Consider the following 26,319-nt stretch of genomic DNA (forward strand, 5'->3'; position numbering starts at 1 on the left):
TTTTACATGTTAGTGGCTGTGCTTATTGGAGATTATAAAACCCAAAGAATTGAATATTTATTACATTTCCCTATGAGCTAAGTTTTGCATTGAAATCAAGGTATTGGTGCATGCTGATACACATGAATGGGAAAGATTGATTTTTGAAAGACTGCAGCATTTTTTTGGTGGTGGTAAATTGTGTATGGAATTGAAAAAGAATAGTAGACTTCTGTTGTCTATCAGCAGCATGACAGTATTCTTACAAAGCAATTTCTGCCATCAAATGGTGCTGTAGAAAAAAACACTTTGCACTCTGTAGGCTTTCTTATTACTGCAACTTCTGCATAAAATAAAAAAGTACAAAGAGCTTTGTTATGAAAGTTTGAGTGTTCCTGAATTTTGAGGCAGTGAAAAGGTGTTGCCTTTTTTCAGAGTTATGTTGCTGGCTGCCCTGAATAAAATCTCTTTCCATTTGGCATTGGAAAACCACATATGCTTGGTGCCTGCTGCTTATATTTTAACAACCTGCTTGCCAGAAGTTTGATTTCTGACATTTGTTACCCTGTGAACACTTCTCTTTGGGTAAAGGTCTTTATTGTGGTTGTTGGGGTGACCACTGAGCCACATCTGTTGAGGTCTGTGAAATTATTGATCCTTGTAAGTTTAAGTGGTCTCTAAATCTAAAATATTTCCTGGGAATGTTGATATCTCTATAAAACAAAATAGAGTGCTTACTTTATTAACTGTGCCACAGCTTCCATAGGTATCATTCAAGTCTTTTAAATTCAGGAGGAGCCTTTGCTCTGAATTAGTGAGGGTGCCTTTTGCAGGGTGTCATTTAAGGGGAAGCACTGAGAGCAGGGAGTGAAAGGTAGTAGATAGTATGGTAAGTTGCCATTCAAAATACCAAAAATGCCTCATTAATCTTAACAATTTATATATTAATGATGACATATGGGGTTTTGGGAAGACTTTCATCCTGAGTTCTCCTCCAGGAAGAATTATACGACCTTGTGGATTAGAGTAATCATCCACTTTACATGCTGTAACAGCCTTAGAACTCTTAAAAGCTTTTAACAGGGAATTCACCTGTACAACTGGGACTTCTCATTTTGAAATAACACAGGAAGCAGGGCAGTGTTGGTCTGGTGCTTGATTGGGAGGTGAGAGTGCATTGCTGCTGTGCTGCAGCTGGGAGAAAAGGAAAGTATTTTTATTAGAAGTAAAGAAGCTTTAATAGTGGACAAGAAATCATGCAAGACCTCACTGGAGATCCTATGCATAGCTCTGTCATGTCATTTCAAAAAGATGGAACTTGAAACTGGGAACATGTTCAGTGATGACTGCAAGGGTGTGTGTAGGAATTGCAGAATCTATCTGATAGAAATGGATAAGAGAGTTGCTTTTTTTCAGCCTGGCAGAGTGAAGCTTGTGAAACCAAAACAAAACAAGGAAATTCTTAGCCTATTCTTTCAGTGAAATTAAAAAGCCAACCAAACAAAACATCCCCCCTGCACCCAGCCTGTCCTTACCTTAAACAAAACACTGACTGTAAAGATTAAATTGATGCTTGTCCATAGCCACATTTATTCTGAACTACATAAAGAGAAGCTAAAGCCAGAAATAAAAGGCAGTTACCTGACCTGAATGAGGAAAAATTAAATTTATGGGATAAATGTTACTGAAAAAAAATTCAGATCCCACCAGCACATATGCAAATGTTTAGAAATCAATAGAGCTCAAGCCAGAGCAGTAAATAAAGATGAGCACTGCAGTTAGCTCTTGTATCATTTAAGCATCTGGTCTACTACAGTTAATGCCAAATTTAGTTCATGTAAAATAGATGTAAATGAATGTCTGTTGCAAGAGAGACTAAAAAGTGAATATCTGCTAAATAGAATATTGCTGCAGCAGGGTTACAAGGAAGGAGATTTCAGAATTATTGTGTGGAAATCCCAAAGGCCAGCAGTGTTTCTGCAGTCAGGTTAAGGAAGAGGATTCCAGCATCTTTATTTGGAAGAAACGCAGTCAGCATTTCAGGAAAATTAATTCTTGTTGTTTAAGAGACTGGCTAATCCATATGTATTATATTTTGTCCAATTCCAGACAGCATTCTATCTGTTAGTATCTATCAGAGAGAAACATTTTCCTTTCTGCTTCACACAATGTCACGTCTGTTCCAACACAGAGCTGGGCAGAAGGGATACGAGTGCTTGGGTGCCTGGTGCTCTCAGACAGATGGGCAGACAAGCAGTGGAAAAAGCAAGGCTGAACCAGGAGGCAAAAGGGAATTGACCACAACCTGTAAAGACCTCAGAAATGCCTTTGCCTTCCATCCTCTCCTTTCCTTCTTCCCCACCACCAACCCTGCAAAGAGGTCACAAGCTTGGAATGGAAATGGTCCCACTCCTTCCTTGTTTCTCCTTGAACCCTGAGGAAAAGCTTAATTTAAATCTCAGATCTGGACTTCAGAAGATGACAAGCATCCCCCTCACTTCTTTTTTTCCCCCCTCACTTCTAAACATTTTTCTCTAATGGGTGGTAATTTTTTTTTCAGCTCTTCTAGGAGAGAATAAGCTGCACTGTAGGTTCCTCTAGATAATATTTAGCTTTTCTCCATTCAACAGAAATATTTTTTGTTGCTGTCTCACTTGAAACTGAATTTGGGGGTTTAATTTTGCCCACCAGTGCTATGTGTACTTATCAGAGCTGCAGCTGGCTCAGAGGAAAAGCTGTGATACGTATTAGAAATAGATGATGTTAGCTTTATTACAGGACTGTTCCACTTACATTGCCACCCCTTGCATCTGTGGCCATCATTAAATGTGCAAAAGGCCAAGCTTTAACTAAACAGTGCTCTGTCTGTTTTGAGGTTGTGCCAGTGGCATAAATGAGGAAGACAACAGCATGGAGTAGCCTTCTGGACTCAAAAGGATTATGCCTTAGACTGCTCTGCCAGCTCAGATGCTTATCTGGGAGAGCAGTCAGTGGAGTTTCTCATTGGGGCTGATATTTCTTAGTCTCACCAGACCTGCAGAATGCTCTTTTCCAGCTATCTCCTAGTGCATCTGTACTGGCAGTTTGAAGTTCATGAACATTTAATGTCTGTGCTACAAAATGTCTTGGAGAGGTGTAGTCACTGGAGTGAGTGACTCGTAAGTACTGGAAGTAGTGGGACAGCCTCTTTACCCTTCATTTTACAGCAAAAAATTACCTTTTATAATCTGTACAGTTGAGAATTATAATTCTGAACAGAGTCAGGACCATTGTTTTTCATCTATTCTCATCACCTTTTAGTCAGAATATGGAAACAGCTATCAGGGATAATGTGCAGATAAATAAAACATCTGCATAATGACATGGTGACTTTAATGTCTTGGTAGTTTTAGTTATTGCAGACTAGTTCTTCCCTATTTGGGACTCTTTTGCCTTTCAAAGCCATGAGGGACTTCTCTTTGATTTATAAAGTTTAAATATTAAAAGATGAGTAGCCAACTATTCCATTTCTCCAGTGATTGGTTTGCAATCAGAATTAAAGCATTTGGAGGTGCTCTGTTTTATGTGTGTATTTTCAGTTTCTTACACACACATTCCAACTTCATTTCATTTTCTTTCTTCTTCCCCTGCTCCTTTCAGCTTTGTATTACTTCCTGAAACTCTAGGAAAAGAGAAATGCAGGATATTTACTCCTTTTCTTCCATGGAGTTTGAGCAAAACTCCATGTTTCCTGCTGGAGATTCTCACTCCTCTTGAAGCTTGTCTGATATTCCTTCTCTTCAGAAATAGCTGATGAGATTGTGATCAAAGAATACTCAGAGTCCTCTTGGCCATTTCTCACTTGGGTCTGGGGTTCTTTGCCCTCTCCCATCTCATGGAGCACATCTCAATCCAGCTCTGTCCCTTGGGACTCCTGATGATGCTCAGGCCCTTTTCAGCAACAGAGCAGGAAGATGAAATCAGTGCCTTGATGCCAGCCAAGGACTTCCACAATTCATTTAAATAAAGGAAAATCTTTCTAATGAGGATTGATTCCTTCTTGTTCCTTTAGATGTGTTCCTTTTGTGTGCAGTAACTCACGATCTGGAAAGAAGGGTCAGCAAATTTCTATTTTTTAGAGAAAGGTTAAGATTGAATTTGCAGCTCAGTTATGACTCTTACATGGATTGGCAGCAGCTTTTATAGGCAGGCTGAACTTCACAGAAACCTAACTTAAAATGCACAGGATTAGAAAAATCCCTCTCTTGTAAGGCTCCTGCTGAGCTGATAACAGTCTACAGGAAGACATCTATTTAAACAGAAATAAACATGCCTTAGGATGCTTGGATCCTATTTTCAGCTTTATTAAGCTATTTTCAGCTTTATTAAGAATGCTGTGTTTAATTTTTCCAGCATTTCCAGCCCCATTAATTTAGTTTACACTGCATTTGGATCAATTAGTGCACTTGATGATAATGCACTATTTGCCTCTGCCTGTTTAAAACAAGAGAAACAACAGAATGGATTTTCAGTGTATTAAAGAATCTGGAGTTCCTCCAAAGATGCTGATTAGTCCAAATGGCAAACCTCAGATGCTGGCCAAGTGGAAACAAAAATTCCATGTTGAGTAACTGTCCAGTGGACCTATTTTCTCACTCCAATGACTTCTCAAAACAATTCCTCCAGCAATATCTTGGCTTCAGAATTTCCTTCCCTGGCCCCCAGTAGGCACATTCTCATGAAGACTTTACTATCTTGTATGTATTCTTTTTAAGTAATAAACAAGTTAGAGCCACAGAATGTTCAGGGGGAAAAAAATAAAGAAAAGAAAAAACTGTGAGGATTTGGAAAGACTTCTTGATATGATTACAATTCTGTTCTAAATCAGCTGAGATCCCACTCAGCTTTCCTTTCATCACTTTGCATCTTTACATTTCTTCCTGAGATGAGAACACCCAAGGATTAGGATAGCAGAGAAGACAACCTCTGCCTCTCCAAACCTGAGCTGCATGATCTTGGTGCATAATCAGGATGCTACTATGTTGGATTTCAGCCTTGTTGGGTTTCATGAAAGGGGTGGTTGTTTAAAATGTTGAATTTAAATTTTGTTTTAGTGAGGTGCTTACTGTAAGAAGCAAATGTAAGACATGAATTGTATTATAACACTTTTCAAATACAATAATGTATCTGGTATAGTTTCAGGTCCTAATATGAACTTTTCCTCTGCTCAGGAGTATTGGCAGCACCAAATTGTGGTTATTAATGTAAAACTATGCTTGCTACAGCTCTACTTGGGGACATATACATGACCAAGGTACCAAAGTGCAGTATGTGAGTTTTATCTGCCAGACAATAGGATTAAGATAATTCAACTTGGAGAAACTACCCCTGTGTATCTTTGAAGCCAAACTATTGTGGAGATTGTTATATTGTGCTCCTGCAGTATGATCTTTTGCTTTTTCATGAGTGAAGAATATCACATTTTGCCTGGATGTTTTGAGTGTTATTGTTCCCATGGGATACCTTGTTTATTTGTCATGCTTTTGATCTGTCACAACACTTCTGGTTTGACACAGATTACTTACAAGTTTGCACACGGTGAGCCTTGTAATCTCATTTGCTTCACCAAACTTCATATGCAGCTCTGAGAAAAATTCCCATTTTATTGAAGTGCTTTCTTGGTGGCACAGTCCAGGTAAAGGTAGACATAAGTCACTGTAAAAATTGTATTGTCAGGGCTGGATTTGTTGATTTATTCAACAATAAGAAAACACAAAGCAATAGGTGGAGGACCTAGGCTGAATTCCCTTGAATATCTAACTGATCTGCAAGTATTTTATTCCTTTATGTTTCCTTTAGGAACAACAAAAATCAATTCTCCCTTAAGTATCTTTGGTCAGCTCCTTAATGTCTTAAATGTGTGTTTAAATGCCCTGGTGCCAGCCAACTAAGTAAATGTGGTTTTGGGTCCTGAAAAAGCAGAGCTTTTTAATGGAAATAGCCAAATCCCAGTGTTACTTGTACCTGATACTCTACCATAAAACATTCACCATCTTTATTTTGCCTTATATTTTATTATCTCCCTCCAACCCCCTAGAGCTTGAAAATGACTGTGCTGGCTAACGTGCCATATAGACCACAATTTAAAAGTTTGATTTTTGATAGATGCAATAATCTGTGGCAGGATGGTACAGGCATGGCACTCTGAGGGTTCTGGTCCTGTTGCTGACAGGAACTATTCCGTGGATGAACAGATGAATTCAGACTCTGAGTTGTCTTTTAGAAGAGAAAAACCACAAAGGCATCAGGCTGTACACTCCTTGCAGTAGGTTTCTCTCTGGAAAGGTTCAGCACTGTTGTTCATCACTTCTTTAAGCCCATGTGGTGCCTGTATGATCACCAGAATTCTGGCTTCATAATGATGTGTCAACTCTTGAAATCCTGACATGGCAGCTCTGCTGCACAGAGGACTGATCCTCATTTTAGCTACAAGTTTGCTTTCTGTCCAGTGTATCTTTTTATTTAAAGTTTTCTGTTTAAGTACCAACAGGACACCATTATCCATCTGTTACCCCACAGCAGTAGTATTTGTTTGCTATTAATGATGGATTATATATAATCATTTAGGTTGAAAAAGATCTTTAAGATCATTAACAGTCTAAGAGGTTATTTCATTTCACTCTTCATTATTATTCTTGGTGTAGAACAAACACACCTAACAATTTTACTGAATGTTTTTGGGAAAAAAAATAAACCAGCCAACAGCATAGCAATAGAGTAGATAAGGTTTTGAAAAGCTGTTCAGGGAGCATCTTTCCCCCACAATTTGAGTTGCTTTGTCAGTGTATGTCAGAGATGACCTGAAGTAGTTGCCTTTCTAGTCCAGATTCTGATTGCTCACAGTGTTGAAATATTTGAATATGCCTTTGCATAAATACATAATCTAAAGTTTTCTTTTAATCTTCAAGTATTACCTCTGTAGCAGCCTGTTGGTGCTTGAACCTTACTATTTTAAATGAGTTAATTCTCACTAAAGCCACTTCTACTATTTGTGATGTGTTTCACAGAACACATTCATTGTTGCAGCTTCTTTGCTTGTTCTTTTAAGGTGGCACCTGTATATTTAAGAACATTTTCTGAAATTATTTCAACACAGATTTCAGTGAAACATCCTGAAGCTCCAGTAAGTTGCATTGAATGGCATGATTGCAGGGCATTAAGATTGTCTGTGTTTTATAAAATCAGGAGCTCATCATTTGCTAGAGCTGCTGGTACCATCCTGCAGAACCCCTGGATATGAGGGATATTGGGAACAGAAACACGTGCCTGCAGAAATTGCACCTCTTTGCCAAACTGTCTCACTTTTCTATAAAAGAAGCCACTCACAGCAGGCAGCTGGAAAGCTAAATATTAAATGACTCTTACCTTCTTTCATGTCACAACTTATGTAGGGAAGAATTTCCAAAAATCAGGTCATGTAACTGCAACATGTCTGCCAGGGACTGCACAGTAGTGGGACTGTTGTGTGGCTGTGTGAGTTTGTTTCAAAGAACTCTCAAACAGAGGCTTGTGGTTTTCCATTAATTTACTTAGGGATTGTTGCAATTCAATCATCTTCTCTCTGCTATAACATTTTCAAGCACAGAAAAAAAATTGATTATTTGTGTTTAGGGACAGGATTAAATAGGATGCTTAACCTGGATTTGGGAGGGACCAAATCCTTCCTCTTGCAACCTCTCTCAAGCCAAATACTGAGTTTTATTTTATGGAAAACTTTTTAGTAGTATAATTTATTTATTTGTTATTAATTTCTTATCTATGAACACACTTGTAACTTTTATGTGCTCTAGCATGCAGGGCTGGGATATTTTTTGTGCATAACCACAATATATATATATAAGAATATACATGGTATGTACATGATCAAGTTGACTAAGACCTGAGCAATCAGTTATCTGCTGTTGCTATGAGCAGGTAGAAGTGTGTGCCACAACAACAAAAATAAACACCATAGTTTTGTTAGTTCCCCACACAGCATTTAATGGATAGGAAGCAATTTAGTCATGATATCAGGGAACTGATACATCTGTTAAGAGAAATGCATTCTATGCACCATAAAATTAAATGTTGCATTGCCAAGCAATATAGCAAGTAATCCTGGAGTCATTTTTTGCAAACTAAACATTGTAAAATGATATTGTAATAAGGGAGCACTGGAAATCTGTTTTGAAAACATATTCCATTAGGAGCACACATTGTACTTGATGGAAGGATTACAGCTGCCATTTATGCTGCTTTAGTTTTCTACATTAAGAATATACTGTGTACCCTGAGCAGACTGAAGCATAAGAAGGATATTTCATGTTTATGTTAAACCTTACTGTTCTAATGAATCTAAAGTACTGAAAAAATCCACACAACATATGCTCAGTGGTGCTGCTGAAGTGCTGTTATCAGGTTGTGAGACAAACCAGCACTATCTGGAATGGTTTGCATGCATCAGGGAAGGAAATTTTGGCTTTAAGTACCCACCAAGCTTTAAGTACTGCTCTTGAAAAGTTCCACCACCTCTAAGGCACACTCAGACCAGGCATGGATATTTTTCATTACTTTAATTTCTTGAAGCATGTGGCACTGGGACAGGTGCTGGCAAATTCAGAGCATCTGAGGCAGAATGAGTGCAGTCAGATTTGTGACCACAGTCTTGCTGCTCTCTAAGAAGCCACTGAGGATCTGTAGTTCATCCTCCTTTCTCTTTACCACTCCCTTACCTGTTAATACCCAGTGAGCTCGTTGCAGAAAACAAGCAGAGGGAACAGATGGCAGAAACTGAAGTCCATACTTTGTAGGTACTGGCTAAAATGTTTGTGTATGCAAAGAGACAGAAGTCAGCAGTATGGTCTTATAAACTGTGACTGAGATGTACTCCTTAGAGTCTTGTAGCTTAAAAATATAAGGTAAATTCTTAGTCACTGTGTAAATTGATGTAGATTTACTAATTGACTCTAGCAGAGAGTGTAGCCCCTTGGGTTTCTAAAATGCTTTTGGCTTAGCCACAGATAATACACACAAAGATTGGATTTGCTTTTCTGCACTTACTTGTTAGATGTGTACTTTATTAAATTATATTTCTGTAGTTAACTGTTGTGAAATAGTGCCTGGCAGGTTCAGGTTCTTAATGCATCTTCCTCACTGGGGGGTTGTAAGGCTTAATTGTTCATAATGTGTAAAAGCTTGAGATGAGAAGAGTTATGTAAAAGCAAAGTGTTATGATGATTATAAGGCTGATGGTGATACATATCCTACCTGCTGTCATAGCAGCTTGAGCAAAAGCAATCTCTGCCTTTAGAATGAAATTCTCTGCAATGGAGGGAACAGTATTGTGTTTCAGTGTTTCTTTTGTTCCCTATTAAAAAATCTGGTGACTCTCTCAGAGAAGTCAAAATATTTGAGTTTATTCTCTTCTGGTTGAGCCTTCACTTCAGGATAAAGATTACTTGGTGAGGTTCTTGTAGGTAAAACAAGATGTTGAGATAAACATGGATTCTGCCATGGGAAAATAAAAATAATTAGTAAAAACGTACACTTTTTTTGAGAAAACTCTGCTTTTGAGGTAGTCGTCTAGCTACTGAAAAACTTTCTGATTTAGAATACAGATTAGCACTGAGATTGTGTTTTATTAAGTTATTTGCATTTTCTTCTCAATCCAATGGATGATAAGGTCAGAATTGTAGAATAGTGCAAAAGTTACCCAGACTTAAGAGAATCCCTATTTAGTGTGGTTTCAGTACTGTGTTGGACTCTCTCTTTCTCCACCTCTTCAGCACCTCCCATTCCCTCTTTTTGTTGTTTTCTTTGTTATTCTTTCTTTCCCTTATATAAACTTGATTTGACTGAGCCAGAATGCCCTGGGGCATTGCTGATGGGATCCAGGGCTTTTCATCTCTTGATTGCCTTCCTGTCAGTGTCTTTAGTGAATTCAAACCTTTATCTTTTCAAGACTGCAAGGTAAGCTAAACACTATAAATTGAAATTAACTCTTAGCTCTGTTCTTTTATGGGGAAAGGGCTGTATCTAACCTGGCATCTTTCTTGATAAGGAGCCAGGCCTGAGTGGGTGTCAGGGGTGAACTCTGGAAGCTCTGTGTACTGAAATCCTTCTTGCTGTGTGGCCAGAGGATTCTGATCTTTGGAACTGCAGATCTCATCCCTCTGGTTCCAGTCAACAGAATGCAATTGTGCTTTGAAACGGGCATTTTATTTTGGGTGGAGTGTCTTGGCAAAATGAGGGAGATTTAAAAGATTATGCAAAAAAAACCCAACACAGTAGAAAAAGCTTTCAGAGGTAGCACTGCAGTTGGTAATTGCAGCATGCCATGAATATACTATTAAGAGAATAAGGGAAAACATCTACATTTATTGTGTTTGTTTTAAGATGCACTGCTTAAGTTCTTGCAATGTGTTTAATTTATTTGTCTTTACATATCCTGGATCCAGGCCAGAAAAGCCTATTGCCATTTTATTTTGTGTTTTGTTCTTGTCCATCCTAGTAATGTCACCATAGGGCAGCTAAATGCTATCAATAATCCCTTGATTTACTTCCTGCATCTTTTATGCAGCCATCAAAACAAGTATTTGCTTTTAGTTCCATTGGTTATGTTTGCAATAATGTAATAGCAGCCTTCACACCAACACTGCTGAATATAACACTCAAGAGGCTGTGATTGCACCCAAGCAACGTTCTCTCTCCCAGCCATAACTGAAAATAATGAAATTCCTTCACAATTCCAAAAGACAGAGTTCATCATACAGAGAACTACCATAAAATGGTGTTTTATTGACATTAGACATATTATTGTTACAGGTTATTCAGCATTCTGGTGTTTTTAAGACCACTCATTTGAGGATGTTGGGTAGGTTTGCATTAAGAAACACAGAGTAAATCTTTCACACTGAGACAGAATGTTTCTTACAGGTAAATAGAGTTGTGTTTTATTGGTGAAGGTGTCCATCAGAGCTACAGGGTAAAGCAAGAAGAGTGAATTCAGAGGCTGGATGCCTGTTACATTAGGGTAGAATACAGCTAGTCCTGTGCTGAATGTGTCTGTGGGAGTCTATTTGTAGGAACTGGAAGACTAAGAGCAGAGAACTGTAAAAAAATACACTGCTAGGAAACTATTTTTGCCTTGTCTAAATATTCCATATACTGTACTAAGGTCAAAGAGACCTGAGGCTGCATCTACTGTTTATTGAATTCAAGTTTTTTTCAAGGAGTTCAATGGGATTTGAATCAAGGTCTTTCTAACATTGTGATAATAGATCAGGCAAGGGAAAATGCTTCTATTGTGCTTCTGGAACATGTTTCTGTATCCTTAAATTAAGATTGATTAAGCTTAACTGATTTCTAAAGAAACTGTGAGCCACAGTAGCACAGCCCAAGTGGAATCAGGTCAGAAGTTTCACACCCTCTCTTATTTGCACTGTAGTGATTGTAGTTTTTAGTAAAGTGTTCTTCTGTCTGATTTGTTTTTATAAATCCTCTGAAATTTAAATAAAAATATGTAGAACTAGTATTTGTTGGTTGCAAACACAATGTTTATACCCATTTCTTAAAAAAAAAAAAAAGAAAAAGAGTATAATAAGCACATTGATGTTATGCAGAGAAAAACTCCAATAATATCATATGTCATTTTTCAAAGTAAATTTCTGATTGGTTTTACAGGTTTAACTGTTGAATTGAATTTTGAAAGATGACATTCAGCTGGTTTGTGGAAAAAGTATCCTGCTCTCTTTTGTCATGCTTAGGATTAGATTACTGGGCAGACAGCTGCAGTTGCCTTAAAATGGTGAACCAAAAATATTCCTCGAGGAAGCAGGGCAGTGAAATGGCAATGAGTATATTTATTTAGCACAGAATCATCTAGGGATGTGAGAGATGCTTTCCAAAGTGTAATATATCACTGGCCCAATAATTTTATGATATTACTTTGTCTCTTTCTGCTTCTATTGATCTGTTGTGTATATGTTTTAGAAAATTGTCACATATCTGTTCTCAGAGCCATGAAATAAGCTTGACACCAATATGTGTTTCATATATGTCTTTTTACCAGTAGAATGGGTAGATTCTGTCCATTCAGTGTGCTTTCTGAATTAATTTTATAAAATATAGCTTGTTTGTTCATTAGAAAAGATTTTAGGTGGAAATGCATTAATCAAGGTGGATAACTTGCACATTCAAAAGTAAATTCCATCACTGGGGTAATACAAAAGAAATTATGAGTATTTATCACCCTGATTCATTGTACTAATTTTGAGGAGCTCTTTCATTTTTCAAAGAAAATCCCTCATCTCCAGCCAAACAGCACTTCAGCTCCCCCTGAAAGCACCCAGATGCACAGCTTGCTGCTTGAGTACAAATGGCCACCACTTGATTGCATATCAGTCAGGCAACACACCAAGCACCAAAAGAGTTTAAAATTGTGTAACAGCAAAGAGAAGGGCCAGTGCTTAGAGTTCAGTGCCTTCTGAGAGGGATGCTCAGCCTTCTCAATCCACCTTAGTCTTAATTTTCCAAGTGCTGTATGACAGAGCAGTGAGTACATCAGTTAAAATAGTCACAAACTCTACAGTATTAGTTCACCACTTTGATAATTACTATATAGTGTGCAAATATATGCACACACATATGAACCATATGCCTGTATCCAAAATCTTCAACGTAACTTCTTCCTGGTTATAATTATTATATGATTTTTTTAATCCTTCCTGGTACTTTTCTGGTGTGCAGACATAACTTCTTCAACATAACTTCTCTCTGATATATTAATTATTTTTTATAATCCTTCCTGGTACTTTTCTGGTTTGCCCTTTTTGCTTCTTCACTCTTACTATATGTTGACTTCCAAATGTGAAGGAATTCCTTCATGTTTTTCTGAGAGCTTTGAAAAAAACCTCATCTCCAAAGCTTCATTCTGAGTTCACTGATCTTTGTTCAGACTCTTTCTGAAGTGACCACCTGGACACGTTCCTGTGTGACCTGCTATAGGTGATCCTGCCGTGGCAGGGGGTTGGACTTGAGGGATCTTTCGAGGTCCCTTCCATCCCCTAACATTATGTGATTCTGGGAAATAACTCTTGTACATAGCAGACATAAAATCTCAAGCAGGGATTAGGTTGGAAGCCACTCACAAGGGGTGATGAGCTGCCCAGCCCAGGATTTGTCTCCCAGTCTCAGACGTGTTCTCATCCTGCTTGCCAGCCTGACCTGCACTCCTGCTCCAACAGTGTGGGATCAAATTTTTCCAGGATAGTTCTTTTGCCCAAAGTTCATTCCTGCCAGATTTGTCCTTCTCTGACTCCAGCCAGCTGTAAAAGGTCTCTGGTGGCATTTGGCAGACTTTGTTTTAAATAAGTTATACCCTGTAGCCAATGGATGTAGCTCACTGAACCAAGAAGAGTTTTGTACTTTTATAGATGATAGTGTCACACACGAGTGGAGAGAAAAAGAACAGAACCTCTGCTGCTCCCTTATTTTCTTTGTGTGCTTTCTCCTTACCTTCTCAGCTGTCCTCCAAACCCTCCTCAGCAACTGGTATCTCATTATTCTGGCATTTGGCTTACACAGTTGGATTGTTATCAACCACGACCTTGTGTGCACTTGGCTGAGTAAATTCAATCAGCTAATGAAATTGTGGTCTTTCCATCAATTGATTATCAAATTGCTTGTATAGTTCCACTACCCCATCTCTTTTCCAAAGCTGCACATTTCTGTTTACCCAGGCAATCTGTGTCTGAACCCTTCTTTGCCTTTCCTGAATGTCTTTTTTCACTTGACACACATTTAGTCTTTGAAGTTGACCAAATACCAGGACTTCATCGTGGTCTTGAAAATAAAGCAGTTAAAAGCATTTCACAGCCAAAGCTGTGGGTATTTTCATGCAGCTCTTCCCAGAGCTCTGCAGTGAGACTCTCCTGTCCCTCCAATGTTACCACAAAAATGACAAATCCAGTTGACTCATCCTTTTGGCTGTTTCCATTCTCTGCAGATCTATCATCAAGGAGGACATACATCAAAAATAAAACTTTTCCTCTGTAGAAAAATGATGTCTATTTAGGAAAGGTCTTTATATGATAAAGGCTTTTACGTTGGAGGAAAAAATCTGTTAGCATTACAAAGGTCTGTTTGCTTTGGCAGAAGCTTTCTGAAATCAATAGATTATTTCTTATACATACAGAATACTGAATTCTTAACGATGAAGGTTTATTCTCCTAGGCTTTACCCTAATGACATCTTCACTTAATTTTCCTGATAAAACCTTGATTGGGAATTCAGTAACCATTCTCCTTTTTAACAAGTTTGCCAGCCTGCAAATAATTTCAGAGACAGGATCTATTTATGGGAATACATTAGCAAAATACAATCCAGCCACAATTTATCTTTCCTGTGTTAACTTCCTCTGAGTAGGAGGGAGTTTACATCAAGGTTTGTAACTGCTGGTTCTGTGGGTCCCCACTCCCATCTGCTTGCTTTCCCTTCATACCACCCACCCCCAAATAGAGGGGTTTTTTGGGGGGTATAAACCTCTATGGAAGTCCTAGATCCCACAGCCCATAAACCATCTAACAAAGCATAGCAGGAAAGCAGGTAATTTCATGAAAGCATGGGCACTCCAGTTGATTTACTGTACAGTCACTGAGCTGCTCCCTGTTGGGTCCTCTTGTTCACAAGGCATAGGTATAGAAGTGATTTAGAGATTTGCTGTAATTAATCTTTTCTGCTAAGGGTGTAAAGGAAAAATCACAGTGCTGGAAATGAATGAGTTTTGATAAAATGTTCTAAAAGGCCTCAGGCAGAGGCAGAATTATTAGAGAAAATAGTTCAAGTAAGTAGAAGTTTGGTAAAATTACTAGCAATTGAAATGGAGTTCCTATTATTACAGGTATTGAGCATTCTTAAAGTTCAGAGTAGTGCTATCAGTACTGCACGTAATCCTGAGAGCTCTTTTTCTAGCACTTAGGGAAAGGAGCCTTCAGACAAACATTTTGATTTTGCAGCTACGTTCTGAGATTCATGGGGTTGTTGTTCACTCTTCCTGCAAGCCTACAGTGCAGGAATTATTGGAGGCTTTGTAGAAGATCCATCTGGGGAACAGTAGGATAATTCTGGCACTCTTCCTTGGGGTTTTCTTTTCTTGCATACAGAAAACCAAGAATGAACCAAACCCATCAGAGCCTGAGCAACAAAGTCAAGCACAGTTTGTACTGTAGAGGATTTTCAACTTCGGCAAAAATTGAAGAGCTGAAATCTTTCCTTCTGCAGCCATTGCTCAACTTCTTCCCCATCTCCATCTTCCCTCTGACATCACTGTAACAAGCTGGTGCCTGGGCAATTCCTTCTGCACCAGGCACTACAGGAACCTATAGTACAGCAATTTCCCAGGGTGTTCTTCCACAGATATTGGGGTTTTGATGTTACTAAGATATGAAACTTAAAGGATAGGAGAATTTCAAAATGCTTGACTTGTAAGTACTGGCATGTTTGGGTACACATCCAGGAAGCATGTTTTGATGTAGATATATAGGAAGGAATAGAAGGATAGAGTTTGGACCCAAGGCTAGCATTCCAGTCTGTATCTCACAGTCTTGCTCACATGGCAAGCATGGCTGTGTCTGCTGCTGCACTGACAAAACACAGATTTTTCACTAATGGGAAGTTTTTATACACTAGCAACCCTGTTTCATAAGCCTTTCTCTGTTAGTAATCTTAAAAGAAAACACCCTGGTACTGTGCAGACCTAGGAACTGGATTTATTTTAAGCACATATTTCACTTTAGTAAGTTGACAGCGTTGGTTATGATGGCAAAGAATGTGTGAGAGCTCTGGCTGAAAGCTTCTTACCTCCCTATCCCCATCAGCTCTGATGAATTCCAATGGACACATAGGATTGCTATAGAAAATAAGAATTTTTCATTTTCTATGCTCTTTATAATTTTTTATAAACTCCTGTGGATATCTTTGCCGGTGCAAAGTGGCACACACATTGTTGACTATTTTCCTATTTTGACAGTATTTTTCTTCCTTTGCCCTCATTTGCTCTGCCACAACTTCCAGTTCTTTCAGTGTGATACAAAAATATATCACTGTGCCTTGGAAGCCTCTGCTTACTTGCTATTTCAAAGTAGAAAAAAAAAGTAGATGGAAACTTTAACTTGCACATTCTCTGAGGATGCTGAGACTAGAAAGGAGCAAACATTTTTTTCAAGAGCTACAGATAAAATCTGTTTAGTCTGATGATGTTTTTCATATATTTTCCAGATGTATTTTAAGCTTTCTGCAGTTTCACTTTCATAGAAATATTCCTATGCAAAAAAAAAGCACAAAATACTACTCTTAAATCATATTTCTCTTTTTCCCATATAGTAGAGGTTGTCTGGTTTCAAAGTTGATCTAGTTCAGAAAATTCCCTTATAGTGTGTGCACGTTGATGAGCAGCAGGTGTTACAGGAGAAGAACCAGGATGTTCTACTACCACCTCCTGTAAACCACTTTAGTTTATGTTCTCCCCATGCAATCCTCTGTAAAACTCTTTGACATGCTGCAAATTATATATTTAGAGTACAGCAGATCTGTCAATTGACCCAGTGAATAGGTAACAACAATGTGCTTTTCTGCCTCTAAGTGGTTAAAAATTGTGAAAGATGTTTTTTTTAATGCTTAGTACTTCATTCACTTTATTTTTCTTTTTAATGCACTGGAAAATAAATATTTCTTCCGTTACCCAGCACTTTAAGCCTTTTCATGGCATTTGTAACATCTCTCTGCCAACACTCCATCTGTGATTTTAGCTTGCAGGAAACACTTTGCAGTTCTGTTATTAGCTTAGATGCAGAGAGCTGCTGTTTAAATATTAATTGTAACTTCCCTGATAAGTGCAGTCAAACCCACTGAGAAACCTGTGATGTTCAATAAATATCCAGGAGAGGGTGGGGAGTGTGTTATGGCTTGGGCCTGCTCTTAGGCTTAGGAAAGGTCTTACTTGAGTTATTAGTGCACAACAGGTCATGTCCTGATCTCTTTTTTCTTATTATTTCATTTCCCCTCATTATTACAAAAGAAAAAGCAAGAAAAAGGTGCAGCATTAAACTGCAAGCATCCTTCTTGCAAAGTTAGTGGATGTCCTGCTGAAGCTCCTCAGAGAGGAGCACCACACAGGGCTTGCAAGACAGTCTTTGAAATCCATAATTTGTTTCAAATTGTAGTTATTTGAAAAATGCTCTTTTGAAGTACTTATGTCTTGCTCTGTCAAGTATCACACCTCAGGAAAGGCTTTATCTTGTGGTTGAGCTCTTCTCTGTTTGCAGTCATGAGCCTCACCCTATTTAATATCCTGATTCCACAACCAGGATACTTTGCACTTAAAAATAAAAAAGGAAAATACAAGTTCACAGACATTTCAGTAACGTGTACTTGATAGAAGTGAGAACCAGAGTAGTTAAGAGCAGCTGACCAGTTTGTTCTCTGTGCATCACCAGAGCCTTGTAATCGTAATTCATTGGCTAAATCTGAAGATCAACCCCATTAAAAACCTACATTGTATTTTTACATCTCTTCTTCCAGATGGTTATTAGCCTTTTATTGGTGATGTGGTTTGCCTACGGTGTAATCTGAGTTTTTTTCCTCACATCATTTAATTCAGTTATTACTCTTGGTGTTTGCAGGTGGACTGATTTATAATATATTGAATTCTGGTAGTTGGTTAGAATGTAGATGTTTTTCTTAGTATCCTGACAATCTATTTAAAACAATTAGATTGTACCCACATATTTTTTTATTTATTTTTCAGCGTTCTGTGAAGAGGGGTGCAGATATGGTGGAACTTGTGTAGCCCCTAACAAGTGTGTCTGCCCATCTGGATTCACAGGAAGTCATTGTGAGAAAGGTAAAGCTTTGCTGAAACACACCTTCTTCTTTAGCAATCAGATATATGATATGCTGAATTAAGAAAGAATTAATTTCCATTCATTTATTCTGCTTGGTATTTTCTCCTCATTGAAGAGATGACTCTTCCATAGCTGCCTTTTCCTAACTGAAACCAGGTTTTAAATTAAACATGAACAGTTTTGGAGACAAGGATGTATCTGGTTTTGCTTCAGTGGATGCTTTTAATTAAAGGGGACAGCAAATGAAAAATATTTACCCCAGCTGTGGTTGAAGCTGAAGGTCACATTCTGCTTCTTTTGGATCTCTTGTGCAAATCAGACCAAAAGTTGGATGTTTGCTTTTCACTTTTAGCTATTGAATTCTTAAGATTTTATTTCCTTGTAAGTCACTGGGACTAGCAGTTTTCATAGAATCACAAGTTATTAAAATGTATCTCACTAGTGATCATTTGATTATGCCCTTTCCCAGATTTATTTCCACTTTAAGGTTTGCATCTCACAGCATCATAGGCCCAGCTTTCTGTTTGTTTCACAAAGATTTGCTTACTTGTCTACCTAAATGAGAAGGAAGGGATCTTACAGAGCTTAAAGTAGAGCTCTGTTTAGACAGCAGATGTGGGATTTTATTTTGTTTAATACTTATTGAGGTTATATTTCACTTAAATAACTCAGTGATAGTTTTTTGCATTGTGAGTTTCCTAATAAACCTTTTACACTTGCCATTACTGGTGGAAATAAAGTGTATTGTTGCATGTGTTAGTATGGATGAGATTATAGTGGATGACATTTTTTAAGGAAGAAAGAAGAAAGGAATCTCAAGAAATAACTGTGAAAGGATAAGTAAAATCACTGGAACCACTTGTTATCCTGAGATTGTTCAGTAATTTGTGTGTTGCAATGTCTGTTTAATACATGGCTGTTCTACTACAATACAAAGTAATTTAAGCCCAGTTGTCAACAAATCTGTTTTAAGTAGCTTCTGAAAATTGCCAAAGCTTTTTATGGATGTACTCAAATCACTGCATACCAAACCACCAGAATTTCTAGTTGTCAGCATTGTTTCTAATTATTCAGGAATGAACTAGGATGCTAATAGTTTTATATCATCAAGATTAAGTTTGAGTACTGCATTTTTTCTTTTTTTTTTTTTTTTTTTTTTTTTTTGCCTGTAGTCTTTGGGTTATTTGTTCTAAATAGAAATAAGCTCCCAAGCCTCCTCACATTCAGCAGTAAGTACTGGCAATACACATGGGGAAATATGACAAGAAGTACCATAGCTCCCCAACCTCTAATTCTCGTACTCAACTCTAATAGTTACCCTCTCTCACATATAGTTTACTCATTCCTTTCCAAAATGTCTGTTATTCAGAGGAGAAACAATATTTTTAGAGGGGTGCAGGGTAACAGAGATGTTTTATGAATGTGAAAATATGCAAAAGTATTCCCTGCATTGCCCAGAGGTGCCACACCAGCCCATAGAGCCCTTGGTTTTATGGCAGCCTTTGGCTTGACTGCCTGTGGTTCTTTTGTACCCATGAATCTTAAAACTATCTTTTTTCTTATAGCTGTAGAGGAACTTCCATAACTAGAACAGAGTGTCTGTTGAAGTGGTGGCTTAAAATTGATAAATGGATGACATAACCATTGTTGACTTGTACGTTTTTCATGTCTTATCTATTGTTTGATCCAACACATGAGTTAGCACACCAAGTAAAAGAAACATGGCAGGCATGGTACTCTCATTAGATCAAGAAATTTAGAGGTAGGTGTCTGAAGGAGATAGCTTCTGTGGATAAAATCTATATGACTTGAACCAGAATGAAGGTTTTTTTTTCCTTTGGGAATATATAGGATTTACCAGTGTGCTACAAGTCAAGTTAATGGTGGTAACTTTGAGAAATCTGATGTGTCAACTGAATTGAGAATAAATAGGGCTTTGCATATGAGAAGCTGTCACATTTTAATTGTGTTAGGTGGGGGCTGAAAGCCTCAGCAGATATACCTTATGTCATATGCCTATTTCAGTAGCTCAGCACATATCAGGTCTATGTGAGAACAGCTTCAGCAGGCTGAAAGTGCATGTTCTGGAAAAACTAAATGTTTGGATTAGAAGGTGATGAACCCCTGGTACAGGCTTCCTCCTGCTTACCTGCTTACTCCTCAGATATGTAGTGCTGTCAGGAAGAGGAGGCAGTTCAGTACAGAACTCCCTCCTGCAGTTTGCTGCAGTGTTTTCAGAGGACATCTGAAGTATTCAAAAATTATGTTGGTTTCATGGTTTTTAAATTATTTTCCCTTTTTTTTTTTTTTTCTCTCTGTTGCCTGGAATGTTAGGAATAAGCACTTGGTTATATTTAACATAAGGTAGCATTCTCTCAATCATTATGACATAGACCAAAGATGGCAAAACGTTGGGACATCACTTTAAATCAAAATTTAAATGTTCCTGGTAAAATCTCATCTGATGGAAGCTCCTGGTGAACTGATGTATATCAGAGGTAAAATAATGTGTTTTGGTAATGTATTCTATTTGCCACAGTGCATTTAAAAATGTCCTTCAAACCAACAACAGAGCAATTCTTTATACATTATTTGTGAGCTGAAAGGACTTGTCACTGGCTAAAAACAGCATGACCCAATTTGGCTTTGAGATCATAGAAAGGGTAAAATGAACCAGTGATTAGAAATGTTGTTGAAAGGCAGGTGCATTTACTTGTGAATATGGATCATATGTTACTCATCGTTCCTGACTGCCTAGTTGAAATGATATTAGGTTAATTAAAAATTCAGAGATATTTGAGGAGGGTAGGATTTATATGTTGGTAATTTACTCGGGTGAAATTAAAATACACATTTAAGGCTTATGTACAAATACATAATTCAACATGCTGTTAAAAAGAGCTGCTGCTTGCTTTGCCTGAGATGAGGAATCACCAGAATGCTTGTTGGGGCTGCCTTTTCTTTTTGAAGGTGAATTGTAAATTGATATCCAGGAGGTCAGGTGAACACTCCTTCAGTCCAGTCTTTATTATGCTGTTCTTGGTGCATCTTACAGAATTTTTGTCATTTTCTATTTAGGATCTGATTCTATTTTTTATTTGTTTTGTGTTTAGCTGGCCAGGGCTGCAATCAGTGATCTCTGTGATCATTACCATTTGTGATCACACTTAACACAGCTCTGATACCTCTTCTAGAAAGTTTTTATGGTGGAATTTTTGCTGTATGGCCCCAGCATGCACGTGCCTGATGGCTGTGCTGGAGATACGAATTCTTAACCATAGGTAACACTGTTTGCTGAAGCCCAGGTGCATCCTTGGCAGGGATTCCTGTTAAAGGCATCTGAGAGACCTTTTGGTGTGCAGAGAGAATGCAAACACAGAGCTCTGGGAGTTGTTGACAGCAAGGTTTCCATCCAGTGATGTTTTTACCATCTCCTATTTTTGCAACATGAATAACATCCCATCATACCTCGAGCTGTTCTCTGAATCAGCTGCAGCTCAGTGGAATTTAAATGCTATTTTGTTTTTTTAAGGGGGGTACAGCATTATTCTGTGTTTGTCAAAGATTGGTTGCTACTGCCAGTGATTAAGTGGTGAGGGTGAGATAGACAGGACAACCTGTGAGACCAAAGGCAGGACTGAACAGGTGATTGAGAGTCTTGGAATTGCAAATATTCCTTGAAAAACCCTCCTGTGTGTGGGCCTAGGAAATACACAGCTTCTGTACAGCTCTGGAACGGTCAGCAGTGGTGGCAGAAATTTCAGCTGAGTTACAGAATCAATGTGTACAAGCTGAAACTCTAGCAATGAGCATGGAACAGCAGAAGAGTTTAAAGCACTGGGTTCCCAGCTAGGAAAAAGTCAAGGAAAGTGCAATATTTTTCCTAAAGCTGCAGAAAGGCTTTTGGCAGAGATGGGGCAATAATCCCAATAGTTATATTGCAAGTGAAAAACAAACCCCAAGATTTTCAATATGGCAGATGGGGTCTTTAGTGCAGCCATAGGTGTCACAGGTGAGCAATGAAACATTTCCATGCTTCTATCTGGAAACTCCCTATCATGTGTAAACCAGGAAAATGTGGAGGTCTTTAGCAGGTTTGTTTCATAATATTTGGCAGTATCTGGGGCTGTTGTCTAAGAAGCTATAGAGATTTCTTTGTATCCTCATCTCTTAAATTAGTTATGGAATATCTTGACTTCTGCAGTCTCTTGGATGAAGCTCCCTACAGCCTGTATTTGTTTAGGCCCCGGAGATAGAAAAAAGGTGAAAATTGTATTTCTTTGATTCCTGAGCTGGATCAATCTTTAGGTGTGTAGCTATCAAAGACATTTCAGTTGAGGAACCTAGTTTAAAAAAATAAGCAAACAAAACCCAAAGCAAAAGAAAGAGATTTCAGTGAGTGTGGTAAGTTAAATGTCAAAAATCCCCACCTTATCTAAGATCTTTTGTGAAATATGAAGCAAGGCTTAGCTGGGGAAGCAAGGTTTATTTGGGGAAACAAACCAGCTGTGCAGCTGTGGGCACAAGGCTTTGCATGGGATTCTTTCTAAAGCCTCTCATTTCAAGGTGAGGCAGAGCCAGTAACATGTGAGATAGAAGAGGTGAAGAGAAGGCTGCTCAGCTTTTTACAGAAACAGTGGTTGGAGTGGATAGAACACTCCTGGGGGTGCCACACGTCCAGAGGAGGCAGATGCTCCAGGTGGCTGGGGTTGCCCTGCTCCATTTGCTGCCAAGCTGTTTGCAGCATTTACCCCAGTGATGGCTATCAGAAAATGGCAAGGGGTGATATCTTAATGTGACAGAAGAAACAAAGCTGTCAGTCGTGAAGATATCAAGGAATAGATCAAAGAATATCTGCTGGGAAAATCTGATTAAGATTCTCTGAGGATCAAGGGGACAGCTGTCTGTAAATCAACCAGTAACTCTCAGTGGATGAAAAAAGTTGTTCTGTCTCACAGTGCCAAGCCAAAGGGAAATGAAATGTCCCAGACCAAGAAGAGCATCCAAACAGCTGACCAGTGCCTGACAGGACAGGACTTATTTTTGAGGCCTTACACTGCCTCATACACTGCAAAAGTTTAGTTTCAAAAGCCATGAAAAACACTAAAAAGGCTCTGGCTTTGGGCTGTGGATTTGTTGTTTTTTGTTGATACTTTTGTTCTGTTTGATACTTTTATGTTGCTGGATAGTGTATTTTTTTATGTTGAGGTGTCTGGATCTATATATTTTTGTTTGTTTGTAATGAAAGGAATATCTGCTATATTAATCTTTTATGTTAGCTGAGATGGCATCTTGGCACTCCAGGTAACAAATGGTTCTAATATTCTAATGTTTATTATTTGTATGACTTGTGATTGTAACATATTTCTTTCAAAGTTACTGGCTTGGTGAGGGACATTGTAATTTTTTTTTTAAGTCACAGAAAATTGCATTTTATTTTCCTCTTTGGTCTCCAGAGTTTGCACTTAGGTAGTATGAAATCCCTGCCTGGCATCCTGGCATTAGAGTTGCTATTCTAGGTTTCTGCAACTTCAATTTCTCCACTCAAACTCCAATTACCTCACCCTGCCCAGTGTCCATAGGCCAACTGGACATGCCAGGTAGTACTTATGAATGCAGTTTTATTTATACAAGAAAAAGGCAAGATTTAGCTAGCTGACATCTTAGTTGCATTCATGCAAAACATTGTAACCCAGAGGTAATTTCTCTTGATCAAACTTTATAGTGCATGTAAGATCCAAACCCAGATTCTAAAAATTTTTATTCTGTTGCCTTAAACATTAAGAAAAATACCTTTAGATAGCATCTGGGCATGCTGTCTTTCTTAGTGTTCTAGTTCCTGTTCTGGATATTCTTGGATTAGTATCTTGTGATGACTCTCTACTGAATTTATTGTAGAGCTTATAAAAATAGCTGCTATGTTTTATTATTCCTTAGTTACTGTAGTAATGAACTGAAAATATGTTTAAAGAAATGAATGGATGTGACTTCAGGAAGTCAGTTGCTTTGTGTTTTTCTTTTCCCATAAAACAATAGATTTGACTCCTTCCCTGGGTCTTTCTTATTGAAAGGCAACGAAAAATCTGAATAGAAAGTGACCCTAAGGTCTTTGGAAGAAAAAGAGTGGGAAGCTTAGAAGATTAATGGTTCACCTAGACCTCCAGCAATAAAGAACCAATTAACAGAAGGAGAAGCTCCAAACAAAATTTATGCTATCTCCTTTAGATTCAGGTACCCTGCCAAAGTGTTGGATAGTAACCAGTCTCTTAAAAAGTTGTTCTCTAATTTCAAGGCAATTGCAATGAATGATTCTTGCAGTAGTATGGCACTGAATTTCTATTAAAAATTTACTTTTTGTTGCAGTGAGGACTAATAAACATTGCATTCATAGGCACATTTGAAAGCAAAATAACCCTTTAGTCCATCAGAATTTAGTGACTGAGTCAGTCAAGTTCTACATGAGAGATACTCAGCCACAGCTGGGTGCAACTTCCAAAAAGCCCTTCATAGACCAGGGCTGTGCAAGTTCTGTGACATGAAAGCTGTCCCAGTTGGAGTGTCCCTGCAAGACAAGTCCTTCCTTTCCATGATGGTGTTCTGTGAACCCCCACATGTCCTCTTTTCCATGTCACTATTTGCATGTGGAGCCAGCCAGCCATTGATGAGGACAATGTGAGGAGTAGGTCAAGTCAGAGTTGTGTTTCCTGGGCTTGCTGCACACTCACCAAGACATTTCTGGAGCTGCACCTGATGTCCCTGGGTGCTGTCACACTCATTTCTGAAGGAAAATTTCTCCCCAGAGCTGGGTGCCAAAGGATAGGCTGCATCTCAGGGGGAATATGCAGAGGGATGCTCTTCTGGTTTGTTGCCATCCTCTGCCTGAAGATCAGAGCCCAGAGGAGGGGTGGGGGCATTATTGCCAGGCAAAGAGGGGGGGGTGTCTTTCCCAGGTGGGAGGGGAGCAGGCTGGGAGGGATATTGGCTCTTGAGGTGTTAGGGCTTCTCTTTGCCCTCCACTTAACACCTGGAAATGGCTGGGGGAAAGGGAGGTTTGTTTGTTCCTTTTCTCTGTTCTAGCTGCTGCTAAACACAGTATGTTAGATGTTTATTCATCCATAAGTTCTAATTATGTACTACAGGAGGAACATCATGTTTTGAGAGAGACAAACTGAGCAGTAGCAAGCTCGGAAGCTCTAAATATAAAAGCCCAGTATTGCCTCTGAACTTCCTAAACCCTGGTCCTACATAGCCAGATTTTGTGCAAAAGCCTTGCTCAAGCTGAGGTCTTGGAATTCATTTCTTGGCAACGTGGTGCTTTGGCCCTTTCTTGAAGTGCTCAGTCCCTGATTGAGTTCATCCAGTTTGTCCCTGGGATCATCTCCCACACAGTCTGTGCACTCAGTACCTGCTCCACTTTCCTCTCAGTTTCTGAGAAGCCAAGCAATGGGATTTAAATTTATTTCAGGTGGCAAAATCATCACTGAATATATTAAACAGAGAACTAGAAAGCACTCAAAAATGTGGAAAAATAATTATATTTGAGAAAATAGATATATTAATATGTTAAAGAAATTTCCATTTGGCAACTAACAAGTTTCTGAGCATGAAGCATTTCTTCTGATGTGAGGTGTTCACAAAAGACCATTGCTTTAAAGTACCTACTTCATGATGAATTAACTGCAAAACATCTCATTTTACTGTGGTTAATTAAAAAAAAATATAAAAATGTCTGCTTTGAATGCAGTGCAATAATGTGAATTTTATAACCTAGTTTTCCAGGATGTTCTGACCCCCTTTTTTGGTTCATCCAAACAGATGCCTACATCAGTGAAAACCAGACTAATTCTAGAGAGACATAACAGAATAGATAGTGCACTAACTAAATATTAAATAAAAACTTATCTTGGTCTGTCCAACTACAGGCAGTATTCAGGGGATATAACAGGATTTAATATGCTCTTTACCACCTTACTTTTTCTTATTAATACCCTGCTCTGGACTGAAGAATCAACCCAAATATTTAAATTTGCTGATAAGCTGAAATAGATCTTGAGACATGCAGTGCAGGAGCAGAGAGGTACTGACACTTTTAAAGTCAGAAATTCTCTTGGCTTCAGTGGGAATTTCACCTGAGTGGAAGCCTTAGGGTCTGGTGCAATTGAATTAGGTGGAATGATAAATAAATGGCTGTAGTGAAATAAAAGAGCATTTGGAGTGGGGTTTTTATGTGGAACAAGCTGTGTTAGTTACAGCTGCCAATGATGAATTTGCCATCTTTGCCTCATTGATCTAAGGTACAAATCTGCCTACCTAATGTAGGAGTAACATCCTATTCTAACTGGGGAGAGAATTCAGGCTCTAGAAAACTTGTGCACCTCTGAGATTTTGATTACAGAGTCAAGTTTCTGCAGAAATTTAATAC

At 38.4% G+C, this 26,319-nt stretch overlaps 1 protein-coding gene across 1 annotated transcript in view; it reads left to right on the forward strand.

Moving 5' to 3' along the window:
- The window catches only part of NELL1 (neural EGFL like 1), a 229,156-nt gene that overhangs the window by 152,740 nt on the left and 50,097 nt on the right, over positions 1-26,319 (forward strand). The window contains exon 15 of the mRNA XM_030451154.1: positions 17,801-17,896. Coding sequence (XP_030307014.1) covers positions 17,801-17,896 — 96 coding nt within the window. The remainder of the gene's footprint in view (positions 1-17,800; positions 17,897-26,319) is intronic.

Source organism: Calypte anna, chromosome 5 (genome assembly GCF_003957555.1).
Source record: "Calypte anna isolate BGI_N300 chromosome 5, bCalAnn1_v1.p, whole genome shotgun sequence".
NCBI classification, from domain to species: Eukaryota; Metazoa; Chordata; class Aves; order Apodiformes; family Trochilidae; genus Calypte; species Calypte anna.